Source organism: Thunnus albacares, chromosome 7 (genome assembly GCF_914725855.1).
Source record: "Thunnus albacares chromosome 7, fThuAlb1.1, whole genome shotgun sequence".
Lineage (NCBI taxonomy): Eukaryota > Metazoa > Chordata > Actinopteri > Scombriformes > Scombridae > Thunnus > Thunnus albacares.
Window position 1 is genome coordinate 24,016,987 of NC_058112.1, and position 13,616 is coordinate 24,030,602.

General features: G+C 39.9%; 1 protein-coding gene across 2 annotated transcripts in view; it reads right to left on the reverse strand.

Moving 5' to 3' along the window:
- Nucleotides 1–649: 649 nt before the first annotated feature.
- plxnb2b (plexin b2b) overlaps nucleotides 650–13,616 on the reverse strand; it is a 122,292-nt gene continuing 109,325 nt past the window's right edge. For both annotated transcript variants that reach the window (XM_044356544.1, XM_044356543.1), the window contains 12 exons: nucleotides 9,958–10,024; nucleotides 9,501–9,647; nucleotides 8,239–8,395; nucleotides 7,181–7,281; nucleotides 4,910–4,994; nucleotides 4,369–4,520; nucleotides 3,527–3,687; nucleotides 2,037–2,184; nucleotides 1,776–1,840; nucleotides 1,568–1,643; nucleotides 1,314–1,388; nucleotides 650–766 (listed from right to left, as the gene is read on the reverse strand). In XM_044356544.1, coding sequence (XP_044212479.1) covers nucleotides 662–766; nucleotides 1,314–1,388; nucleotides 1,568–1,643; nucleotides 1,776–1,840; nucleotides 2,037–2,184; nucleotides 3,527–3,687; nucleotides 4,369–4,520; nucleotides 4,910–4,994; nucleotides 7,181–7,281; nucleotides 8,239–8,395; nucleotides 9,501–9,647; nucleotides 9,958–10,024 — 1,339 coding nt within the window. In that variant the 3' untranslated portion in view covers nucleotides 650–661. The remainder of the gene's footprint in view (nucleotides 767–1,313; nucleotides 1,389–1,567; nucleotides 1,644–1,775; nucleotides 1,841–2,036; nucleotides 2,185–3,526; nucleotides 3,688–4,368; nucleotides 4,521–4,909; nucleotides 4,995–7,180; nucleotides 7,282–8,238; nucleotides 8,396–9,500; nucleotides 9,648–9,957; nucleotides 10,025–13,616) is intronic.

Here is a 13,616-nt window from a genome sequence, read left to right on the forward strand (position 1 = left end):
ACACACTCACAAACTACACAAGCGAACACACGCTCTGGTTTAGCAACGTACACTCTTGTTCACATGTTGTACTTCACACAGACATCTACGCACACACAGGCTAATAAAAACACTATCCGCACCACAAGGTGATCCATTTAAAAAGATAATTTTTTTTCCTTATAAAGCTTTCCGCATAAAGACTGCACGATAAAAAAAATATATAATACAATTCTTAAAACCTTTTCTACACAGAAAGAAATTGAACATCTCCTTGATTATCTCCTGTGCCAGTGCTCCACAAAGGGGCTTAATTCTCAAAGAGAGGTCTCCTGCCCAGCATTGTGGGAGCAATATTCAGTGAAGCATGAGTGAGCATGCAGACCTTTAAGGTTTGGCAAGTGAGCTTTAAGGCGTACCTATGACAGTGTAACCCATCATTTTCTTCCCCCTTTTGCTCTCTATCTGCATCTCATTAGTCCCTGTACAGAAAATCGTCCCAGGGCCAAGCTGTACAATATATACGCCCACATGAGTCCCTTCTCACCTTTCCTTATTTCCATATTTTATCCTCTAAAAGGAAGAAATAAGCCCCTGTAGTCACTGGCGGTATCCTACTATTCCCCTCCCTCCCTCCCCTGTTCCTCCCTCCCTCCCTCCCTCATTCCCTCCATTCAGTGGGTTAGAGATCAGTCACTTTGTTTTCCAGGGCGGCTGCTATCTGCTGGAGCCGCAGGGTCAGCTGTTTACTCTGGGCAGCTGGGTCCTCGTCTAGGGATGCGATAATCTGAAAGGGAGTTTGGCAGGTGAGGAAGACAGAAATGGAGGAGAACGAAGGGAGAAGTCGGAAATATTAAGGGAAGAGAGAGAAGATGAAGAGGAAGGCAAAAGGGGGAATGTCGGAAGAAACAAGGAGAAGGTAACGGACAGAGAGTGAGCACAGGACAAAGAGAGGAAACAGGGTGGAGAGTGGGAGGAGAGGATGCCGTTATTTGACATCAACAATCACGTCATATAAGCTGTTATTGTTTGTGAGCTCCACTTAAGAAGACTGACAGCCCCATTTGTTTATCCAACTTGTTCATTAGGTTTTGTTTATCCCCTTTTCGTGACCTCAAGTGGCAATGCACAATGGACGCTTAAAAATCAATTCCCAGAGCAATTTTCCAATTCACATCCCACAGAAATGCTTTCAATTAAAATTTCATACAATCACTCTTCTGGCATATCAAGAGTGAAGAGAGAAAAAAGGAAAAGCAATAATATAGTGGGCAGTAGTGCATTAAGTGGAATAGCCTCCTTTGGATGCGATAGGAAAAAGAAGGGCCTCTTACCCCATCATAGTATTTGCTGGCATACTGGTAAAGCTGATGGAGAGACACTTGTGTGTTCAGTTTGTCTGTGTGAGACTGGAGGACACAAATGACAATTTACGGGTTACAGAGGAAATTGAACTAAACCATAAAAAGCATTGAGTGAGCAATCTACTTTTTGTTGCCAGGTTTAAAAAAAAAAGAACTATTTTAGCTTCTTTTAAATTAAAGTGACAGAAAAAAAACAAACAGAAAATGACAGTTGTGTTTCTTACCCGTGACACCTCTGCCAGATGAGTGTTCATGTCCTGGTCACTGACGGATACCATCTGTCTGATGCCCTTGTAGTAACTATGCACACACACACACACACACACACACACACACACACACACATACACACACACACACACATATACACACAATTTAGAGGCATGAAAACAACAGCTTAAAAGTGAATTGTAAAGTGCTGACAGGACTTACTCATCCACCATTTTCTTGTAGGTGGAGATCTCCTTTGCATAGAGTAGTTTGTTACTTGGAGAGTCCTAGAGACAAAAAGTGGAGACAACAGTGAAAAACAATGGCCCTTTAGGCTGATTAACTGTTGACATTCCTCCTCTCACTCCTCTTTACTTCTAATGTAAACCACTTTGTTTTCCTCATCTTCATCTATTCTCCTATCTCCCCTCTTCCTCTTTCACCTTATTCCCCCTCCTCCCTCTCCCATCTGTTTCCACTTACCCGGCTGAGTTTGTGCTCGCTCTTGGTGCAGGCATCCATGAAGGTCTGGGCGATGACAGAGAGCGAGGCGTCCACCACTTCAGACACATGGACGTCGAAGATGAAGTGGGGATTCTTGAGGATGTTCACCCAGAACCGCAGAGGCAGGCTGCACAGGGGGAAAAAGGGCAGGAAAGCAGTCTATCATCACAGTTGTTATCATTATTATTGCGTCCGAATGGGGAAAATCTCATCAAACACATTACCTCGATGAATTCGTTTGAGTCAGGCGGGCATTTCATGTGTGAGAGCACTTGCCTGAGGTGCAATTGAGTGCAGTACAAGATAATAACAGAGATGGAGAAAAGCCTTTCTTGTAGGTGTCAGTTTATTCAGAACAATACCCTCAACTGTCAGTTTATATTACTATTTCATACGATACTGACCTCTGAGAATTATTGCCGTTCAAAGAAAATGAAAAAGAAAAAAAGAAATTCAGAAGACTTTTTTCTTTTTTCCTTTTCAAAGACAAGAATAATAAAAAGGGATCTGTACTGAGCAACAGTCAAGGATGCTTGTCTTGCCTAAGAAATAGTGATTAGAAATGCTAAAGCTACAGCAAAACGTTGACCTTTCAAGACTCGTGCAGCCTAACAACTTAAAACACCGACTACATAATGTAATGCTCGAGTACGCTTGCTGATTTCCCTCCTGAACGTGCAAACATAAGCTCCATTCGCTTCTTTCCAAACTCATATTAGCTTATGAATCCCCCAAAACGCCCCGAAATACAGTAGTTTCCAAAAAAATTCTCCCCCATGATCGGAGCGCATGCCCCGCCATCTGAGACATGAAATGCACACCGTGTAAAATTCATACTGGTTTGGTAATATCTCCGGGGAAAGACTGCAGTGAGAATACAATAGAAGCATAAAAATAGCAATGTTGCTATAATCACAGAATTAAATTAGCTTGGGACATAATTACCATGTTTGTTTGTTGTTATGCCTCATACACACATTCATATTTAATACATGGCCCTCAGTTGATTTGATAAACAGAACGGGTGGATGCAGAATGTGGTGTGGAGTGTAGTAAGTAATTAAATCGCTCATCTCCTGTCCTTGTGTGGGTGCTCTCTTGCCAGCCTTACGTCAATCATTGGCATCTACATGCAACACGTCGTCTTGTATGCTTGAGCCTTAGCCGACGTGACACTAATTTATGCACTTAAATGTCACATGGGAGCAAGAGGACTGCAAATGCAAACTAAGTGAGCTGAAATTGTGCATTTGTATTCAGCTCTTTCTTGGATAAGCAAGTTTTATTTCTTGGAGAGTTACTGTATCTGAGGCGAGGGGGGGGGGGGGATTGGTGTGCTGGTCAGACTGAAGACAGCTGTGTATTAGTGTGACTTAATGTGTGTTAGTGGAGATTTTCTCAATTACTGCTCATACAAATGGAACTTTGAGAGTGACTATCAGTGTACGCGGGCATGCAGTACTTTTTACCTATTAGTCTTCCAGATATGGATGGTCTCCTCATCCACGTTGTTGTGTTTCAGCGCCTGCTCATCCAGGAAGTCAAAGAAATATTTGACAGCCGGTGGCACCACTGCCCCAGAGCACAGCACGCTCCGGAAGAAGTCATCCACAAACTGCTGCAGTGTTCCCTGAAAGGGGCCACAAATAATGTGAGACAGGGCAGAGACAGAGAGCAGCACTGAAATAAATCAAGACAAAGCTATTTGCGCGCAATGCAAAGGTAGATATTCAACACAAGAGAGTATTTTCTGATATTAAAGTTGGCTTTTTGACCTAAAACCTCTCACAGAAAAGCAAAAAAATGCTATTTGACCAGAGTCAGAGAATTAATAACTACTTTAACATCCCCTCAAGACATGTTTTAAGACATCTACTCCATCTCTCTCATTGAAAAATTGATGAATAAACAAATATTCCTCATTTCAGAAGTTTAACTGCTGGAAACAAGATGTCTCCTACTTCACTGTAAAGTCCATTCTCAGTGTTTGTGCACTGGAGACTTCAAGTTTCAACATCACACTTGTGTAAGTTGCATACTGGGCCATGATTGGCTCCAAACTAGTTGCAATGTCGCAAATCACACTCCTAAGGGTACACACTGTAAACGCTGATTTTTGGTGATTACAGAGAAACTTTCCTCCTTCATCAGATGAACGTGAAAACAGGCCTCTAGTGTGAAACTCTGCACATACATCATTCTGCACAGTGAAGCTCAAACATTCAGGTGAAATAACAAGAAGCAAAAGACATTTTAAGTGGAAGGGGACTTAAATAAATATCCAATCGCATTAATGATTCTCTCTTTGTACCTTTACAGAGAGGAGTCGTGTTAGATAGATCTCTGTAATGGCTTTTGTCATCGACTTGTCCTTTATGCTGCCTCGTTTAGACTTGATCTCATCCAGTTCATCAGCCGGCCTCACCAAGTGAAACACCTTGTCATCATCCAACAGAGCATTCCCTGGTGGGGAGAAACAACACTTTAAACTTTCCTTTAACACTTCAACTCCTTATTTATTCATGCACATTCTTACAGAACATATTCAGACTGTGAAAAGGGGAGAATGTTTGTCAACTGAATTTGAATGCAGAGAGAATATTCAAGTAGAAATGCTAAACAATCATCTATTCTGAACTGTACATAAAAAGGCTGAGGATAAAAGTGCATATTATTTCAAAATAATCTCAGTGTGCTTTACATAAAACAACATTTATTAGCATGTTAAATGAGAGTGGGGGTGTTGACAAAAGCCCTGGGGAAAAGTAACAAAGACAAATCTTATATTCTCAAGTATACATCTGATCTCTGCTCGTTGTGGTTTTAACGTGTGTGTTTAAAGAGACACTTACGCTCCTCATGGTTTTCCTGGTTCTGGTCATAGTTCTGCTGAGTGTGAAGCACTCTGGACAAGACTAATGTGGCGTTGTCTCGCACCTGGAAAGCACAAAACATGCTTTTGTTAAACCGAAAAACACACAACAATAGCAACAACACACTCTTTCCTCACACACCTTGAATTTAATAGGTACTGTGACTGAGGTCAGCAGTCTCTTTTAGTGCACCAGAACTAATTCATAATCAATGTGATTGAGTGAACAGCAATGGTGGGTCTTTATTGGAGTATTTACAGGCCATTTTCTTTAGCGTCAACCCATTATTGACCCCACAAATACTGTGATTAGCACTACTCTGACATAGCCGATTAATCTTTGGCAGCAAGACGGTCCACTATGAACAACTGTGAGACATCAGCAGGTAGGATTGAAGGAAGAGGAGCACCTTCGAAAGAGGGGGGTTTAAGTGGGCGCAAAGCAGGACAACAAGGGGATATTTGTGAGTGACCTTTATTTTCTGAGGATCAATAAAGTGCCAAGAGGACTGAGTGGCATTCTGTCGCCATTGAGAGCTGGCAAGATTGCAAGTGCCTGGTGGTGAGATGTTAAAATTTTAGGCATAATTGCTCAGCTGATGAAGGAAAGTTGTGAAGGAAAATGCTGAAACGGTGCCTTCTTGAATATTTGGTTTGTGAACACTTACAGGTTCATCTTTGTATAAAGATATTTTTTGTTTGATCCTCAACTCACACAGGATGCATGTGCTCATGTATATCATCAAGATATATTCTGCAAATACTCTACTAAAATCTTTTTACACAGTATGGAAGCCCCTTCCAGATCATATAAACTCATTGAGACTGATGTCTGATGCTGGAGGATAATCACCCTACAAGCTTTTCCTAGTGTTTTAATTTATTTCTTCATCTATTCATTAATGTACTTTTAATTTATTTGTTTATTCTCTTTGTTTTTGTAGATGTTTTTGTCAAGGTCTTATATTCAAGAGGTTGGATTTAGTGGTTGAGGGGTAAGGCGAGTAAAGAGATGATATATTATGTTTTCTGTTTGTAATATTTTGTTGAAAATTAGAGTAAAAGTAAAATTAAATATAAATAAATAATAATAATAATAAATATATATATATATATATATATATATATATATAATCAGCAAGCAGCCCTTTTAACAGAAAACTTGCAGCTTTACAGCGAATTTGCTGGTTATTCAAGCTGGCATCTCCCGAAAGAAATAAACAACAGAGAGAGAAAACACACAGCGAGCAATCCATTTCTAAAAGGTGAAGAGTTTATTAAAAAGCCGTTTGATTGCCTGCACACAAAGAGGCTCATAAAGATTTGTCAAAGACCTTAAAAGAGCACTTAAAAACTTTTCACTACTGATTCTGTATACATATTATATTACACATAGACTTGTATTACTGTATGTATATTGTTATTCATTTATACATCGAATTAAATATGTTGTGTATTGACTTAGATACATTATATACTACACATCATACATGTTTTACTACATTTTTGTCTCAAGGGAGGACTTTCAAAAAGTTTCAGTTACACTAAAGATAGTTTTATTTTCCACTTTTTTCGGGTCTAATTTCAGTTTTCAGGTTCTGCTTTTAGGTTCTGGTTGTGGGGTTGATGTCTCCCTACCAGATGCAGTTAGTGAATTTTTAAATTTTATTTTTTGCACATTTTATGTCTTTAGCAGACAGTTAAGAGCTGACGGGAAATCAGGGGAAGAGGAAGACGGGGCTGACATGCAACAAAAGGTCCCCTGATGGACTCAAACCAGGAACACTGCGATTACACAGTCAGCATCTTAAACTCCTTAGTTCACCCAGGCATTTCCAAGTATAATGTCAGATTTAATGAATTGAATGAGTTGTTATGAACAACATGTTTTTACACATTCATTCACATGTGTCTGCACATTGATTTGACTTGTGGTGAATCGTAAGGAAATTAAACATTTAACAGTTTTGTGGTAATAGGCCTACAAGACATGTGCTGGTGAATTTGAGTCTGAAAATGCACCGCAGACATAGATTTCATACACTCCACTGGGACACAGGATGTACTGCTCAGCCTGTAACAGAAATGGTGTGAAAATAGGCAACCCCATTCATATCCACACGCCCACATACAGCTATTTACTTCGCCACTGCCTCCTCACATCCCCTGCTTTTTCAGACCTGATTTTTTTTTTTTTTTTTTTTTTTTTAACCTATGCTATATCAAGATATTTAGTTTTGTCAGTACTCACGTTGTAGTGTGCCAGAGTGTTGATGCGTTTCCACCTGCCCTCTTTCTGGGAGGTCAAGTCCAGATCTGACAAAATCTGCCCTGTTGAGCCCGGGCGCCACTCTGTGGTGAAGGCAGGAAGAGAAATGATTCAATTAAGATTGAAATCACCTCTTACAGCACTGTGGTAAGTAGACATGTACTACATTGTCAAGCAAATTATCACCTTACGCTTGTGGGTTGTTTTTTTTATTTTTTTTTGTTGTCCTTTTTCAATACAGATTCATTTATTTCATCATGTGTCATTGTTACTCAGAGGTTACCCTGTAATAATGTGGTCTTAAGTAAATCCAACTATAAATCCAGCTGTCTCTCTGGCTTTCTCCTGGGATTTAGTGACACACTTGAGCTGATTTGGGCAAGGAAGTGACAGATCAAGATTTTCTGAATATTTTAAATCTAATTCTAAACCGCGATTTGCACCCAAACATTTTCAATTTAGGAAAATCCGACACTACTGCAAACCTGAGCTCAACACCATCTGCTACTTATGATTCATTTACAAGTAACACCAAATATAAGGGGGTTATCTTTCTGATTCACCATGAAAGAAGACGGATCTCTGCTTATCTAAAATGTATAAAGGAATGAGATCTACAGCATGCGTGGGAATAAAAAATGGCTTTGATGTTGGAAAATGTCTATAGAGCTTTAGCCTTTCAAGTGAGTCCCCAAGGTTTCTAACAGTAGCAAGCAAAACTTTGTTTAGGGATGAAGGCTTTCTTCATGCTGCTGACACTGAATAACTTCTCAGCCTTTTTTTACATTCCACACACAAAGACAAAAAGAGAGAGACAAAGATAATCTTAAAATGATCTTTTAAATGTACTTACAATTAAATAATCAATTAAATATTTAAATAAATGCATTCTGATTCAATTAAAAATGCATTTCAGTCGGGACCGAAATAACTTCCATTTTGACATCCTCGTCGCTCCCTGTAACCTTTACATTATTCATCATTATTAGATGTTTTCTGCTTCAACTCATCCTCCACTGAGGTGGCCTTCATTTACTCACCCAGTGTGACACTATCGACCTTAGGCCTCAGGGAGTACGGCAGGTTCCTGTACACCTGCTCTATGATCTTCTCTTTCACCTGTGAGATGGTATCACAGTTCAACACCTTGACGGGCGTCACATCTGGACCCTCACCATGCACCAGCACTTGCAGGGTCTGGCAGGCAAACACACACACACACACACAGAGAAACACATATTAAGAACATGTGGTGACAGAATGTGCAGCACAAATGACAAATATGCAGAAATATTCAAACATGGTCAGAGCACCCAGCCACCCACCCACAAACCCACACACCAAGTCCCCTCTGTCGGGATGTTGTCGTCATGGCAACCGGTCTTTAAGCGGGCGCGCACACACACATACACACACACACGCACACACACACACACACTCTAGGATGACACCTGACAGGACTCCTGTCACCTTGGCCAGCTAATGACCAGGGCTCAGCAGGAGCAAACTCTGACCCACCTTGCCTCCCACACTCAGTCACTCTGTCAGAAATAACTAACTGACCACCCGACAGATTCAAACAGGGGGCAGGCAATCCATTCACAATAGCAACCTCATAAGCGGGTCTGCATTTGTAGAGAATTGGAAGAACACGCTGTGAATTGAAGCGGATAGGAAACACTGTGTCTGCCTGTGAAATCTAGCTCATCACATTTTTTTCTCCCTCTGTAATTCAATCACAGAAGGCGATCCATCATGGTGGGAGACATGTAATTCAGGCTAATTTGATAATTGTCCTCGACAACGGCATTACTCATGGGTCTTTTTATTTGTGCTGACTTTAACAGAAAACATCTGTGTTCACATTAGCTTCCATTATTGAAACACGATATCAAGTGAAACGCACGGGCCGAAAGCCGTGTAGTGCCCAAATGGATACAGAGCAGGTGCAGGCTGGATGGTTGAGGAGGGGTTGTGGAGGTGGCATGTACTCCATACTTGTACCGACTTGTAGTACTTTCACCTAAGCCGTGCTTTTCATTGCTATATTGGAATGTGTTGCTTGTGTCGTTTTCGAGCTGAGAACATTGACACTGAAAATGGATGTCACACAAAAGCAGGCAGTCGCCTGGGGGTTTTTGGTGGTTACCATGGCAACTGCACTGTGAGTGTGTGTGTGTGTCTGTTTATGTGTGAGTTGCTCACAGGCACAAAACACAGTGCAATCTCAGAGAAGTGTGTGCAGGTTTTCTGCCTGGAGTTTCTGTGTGAGTGTTTGTGTGTGTGTGTTTTTCCATCTCACCAGGACGGAGTACTCTACGTCGTCGCCCAACAGGCCTGTGTCGTTGAGAGTGTACTTGGCTTTCTTCACTCTGGCGTCCACGGGTCCTTTCTCGATCTGGTGCTTGATAGCTCGGAACAGTTTGTACAAGGGCTCGCCTGCAGAGTCCTGGTACACACACACACACACATACACACACACACAAACACACAAAGCCATTTGGAAGTTGTCGCAGATGTTGTCAAGAAGCTAATTGTTGTGATTAGCAGTTTCGAAGACAGATAAATGCACATTATCGATACCAAGAGCTAATGAAAGAAATGAAGAAATCCATGAACTGAGCCTGTTGTTTTCTTTAAACACATTTTCTGTATTAGAGATAAAAAATACATTAAAAATGAAATTAGTGGATTTCTGTGAGGAAGACAGTGTTAAGAGTTCTGAATAATTATAATTATTAATTAATTCAATACATTACCTTCAAAAACTGGTAAAGGCAGATAGACATCCAGTTGCATAGCATCCTCTCCACCACCGTCTCTGACCTGGAAAACACATTAGATGAGCAGTTTTTAATTTTACTTTCAGAAAAGAATACTGTCTGTTAATAAATATAGCAAACGTGATATTTTATTATTAAGGTCAAGAAAAACAAGTAGAAATCAAAATGAGAAATAGTTAATTTGCATTTTACTATCATCCCACTTACATAATGTCAAATAATGACAACTTGGCAAAGGGGAGGGAAAACTGACCATTGAGATTCAAGATTCCTTTATTGTTACATCCCATTAAACAAGCATAAGAGGGTAAAATTATTGGGTTTCAGCTCCTCGACATGGCAGCAACAATAGCAATAAAATAACAATAGAAATAGCAGTAAAAATACACTAAAAATACAATACAATAAAAATATAAATAATATAAATTATGTATAGTGTGCGTGTAGGTCCTGCCTCAATAAATGTGCATATGTGTATGTAGTTGTTTGCATGTTTGTGTGTGTTTGTGTATGCACAGCTACATATACAGCACAGGCTATTTTTGTAGCATCCTCTTATAAATAGAAACAACTTTCCTAAACTTACAGAAAACTTGATTTAGAATTCCATCTCTTCAATAACTATGCACAGAACCAACTAATTTATTAAGCAGGTTGTTATGGCAACATACACATAACATGTGCATATGAAGTGTAGAAGTAACAGAGTGACAAACTATACACTCACCGAGCACTTTATTAGGAACACCTGTGCAATCTAATGCAATCCAATGCAAACAGCTCTGTCATAAATTCTATTTTTATGACGCTTATACATTTTCAGTTTTTGTTGACATTGTCAGAAGGGTGATAATTCTACTTTATGTTTATTACTGATGTTATTAAAATGTGTTCCTAATATTTTATCCTCCCCATCGACATACAAGAGGGCTGCAAAATAACAGGACGATGTATAAGCTTCATAAAAGTAGAATTTATTGCAGATCTTTTGTATTGGATTGTATAAGATTGCACAGGTGTTCCTAATAAAGTGCTCAGTGAGTGTGTGTTTTATTGAGATGAGTCCCTAACGACCAGAACTGAATATACTTGTTTTGTAACTTTTAGGGCTGTTGAGTTGATTTGTGTATTGATACTTTCCGCGTGTTCAGCACACATTTGGTTTCTAGTTGGGTTGGATATGGTGAAGCTGGTCTGTTATACATTTAAGACAGTGTTTCTATAAAATGTCGACAAGGGAAATTTCTGCACAGCTTGTCAGTGTCGGGATATTTTAATTCAAACTCATGTCAGTGGTCACTTGACGGATCACCCGTCCTAATGTCAGATATCCACTGGTGGCGCCTATTGTTAGCTGTTAGCCTGCCTAATTAAATGCCTTGTATATAAGGAGAACTGTGTTGGCACAATGGCCTAATCAGCATAATGAGCCTCTCCATTGGGGGATAATTAAGATGTGTACTTGCATAACAGCCAGTCACAGCGTGCCTAGGCACAGCAGACAGTTCAGATCACATAACCTCCTCCCAGCAGTGATGAGTGACTGTACTGTCAGACAAGTGAGTCCTGCTGAGGGAGGGGAGGCAGTCGTCAGTGCTTGATTTGACCTTGACATGATCATTACAGGGAGGAAAAGTAGTACAAAGAACACTAAAGTTAAGAGTTTTTTCTGAAGGCTATTTACTTCAATCAAATTAGTCAGCCGAATGTTTACAGACACCGGTACTACAAAGACATTATGAGATACTGCCAGGGGAGGAAACATTGAGCAATTAATATTAGGTAATATCAGAGAAAAACATCCACAGGATTTGGCAAGTTCCTAAAATAACCAATTAATTGAACAATAAACAAATTTGAGTTCTAATTTCACACCAGTCACACATATATTTTTTAATAGGTATCATATTTCTTAATTGGCGCACAGCTAATTTTTGTAATATAGCAATTAAGCTCTCCTCTTGGTGAAAAGGGCAATTATTAAGATAGAATTTGGGTCATGTTAGATGTTGGCTCAAGTACTGCAGGTGATTTACAGCTCAATTGATGAGCATTGTTCTGATCAAGGTTGAAAGCAAGGTTTATTTATACTGCTAAAAAGGTCCAACACTAGGATGAATTACAAATCGCCCCACATTTGCTCAATGATAACCCTAAAGCTTCCATTTCAGAAAGGATGCGTAAAATGTGGCTTGCAGGTTTGACTGCAGCCAAGAAGATTATAGCTCAGCAATAAAACCCTCCACATGATTTACCACCAAAACACTGGTTATGATGTCTATTGGATATTTTATATCTGGAGCTGCCTTCCTCCAACAAGGACTATACAAATATGGACAGATTCAATCAAAGCTATGAGAGAACTTTTACTTCAATGATTAGAACTCTGGGATTCCTGATTCGCACTTTTACACTTTGAACAGTATATTATTCAGACAGTCTCCCTGAGCAAGGTGGTGGGTAAAGGTGGGTTGGGGAGAGTGGAGGGAGGGAAGATAAGAGGAATAGGGAAATCTTATATGAGCAAAGTTAAAAAAAAAAAAAAAAACGTGATAAAAAAAAGGGGAAAAATCATCCCGACAGAGGACTATGTTGAAGAGCAACTTGCAGGAAGCCGATAAAATTTGACGCATGTATTCAGGGCAACCATAAACTTTTTCACATTTTAGCTTTTGGCTTTAATACCACGAGGTTGTAGAAGATGAAGAGGAACAGCAAAAGGAGATTCATCCAACACTTTGTGCTTGGACTCCAAGGAGGAAAAAAAAAACAGAAGAAGGAACAGAAGGAGGAGGACTGGAATAGATCAAGCAGCAGTCTGTTCTTGATAGTGGACTACAGTAGTCAGTGCAAAATTCAGCATAAAACATGGCAACAGAATGAAACAGTCCACTACATCTTGAACTGAATCCCAGTCCTCCTAAACTGGTTGATAATACTGTTGCCAGGGTTTAGATATGGAGTGATTCTGATTATAGAGCTGAGAAAGGAGGATGTTTCATAGTCACAGAGCAAAATTTTTTAGACAAGACTCATAATCTACAGCCACACTAGCGCTCTGTGAGGTAGTACTGTACTTTGGCACAGAAGTGCTCTGAGCTGAATGCTAATGTCAGCATGGTAATGCTCACAATGGCAATGTTAACATGCTGTTTAACAGGTGTCACCATCTTAATTAGCGCTAAACACAAAATACAACTGAGGCTATGGGAATGTCATTATTTCTCAGGCATTTGGTCAAGCGCAGGTGGAAAAACAAAATAACAGCATGCACAATACCTGGAACTGGCTCACCTAAATGCAATGCAACCATCATTAATGGTATGTATTTCAACAAAATGTCTGGTATTTATCCTGAAGGGGACATGGATGTCTACCGAATGTTAATGGCAATTCAACCAATAATTGTTTAATTCAAAATGTCAACCTGCTGGTGGCGCTAGAAGAAAAGTCAGAGGACCACCACAGTCATTAGGATTCATAGTTTGGGAACCATGAATGTCTGTATATGTTGTGACAATCCATCTTGAGTTATTTAACTGGTAATTGAAAAGTTTGACCTGCTGGTGGTTCCTAGAGAAAAAGAATTATCACCAAAGTCAATAAGCTTCATCCTATGGAGACCCTGAATATCT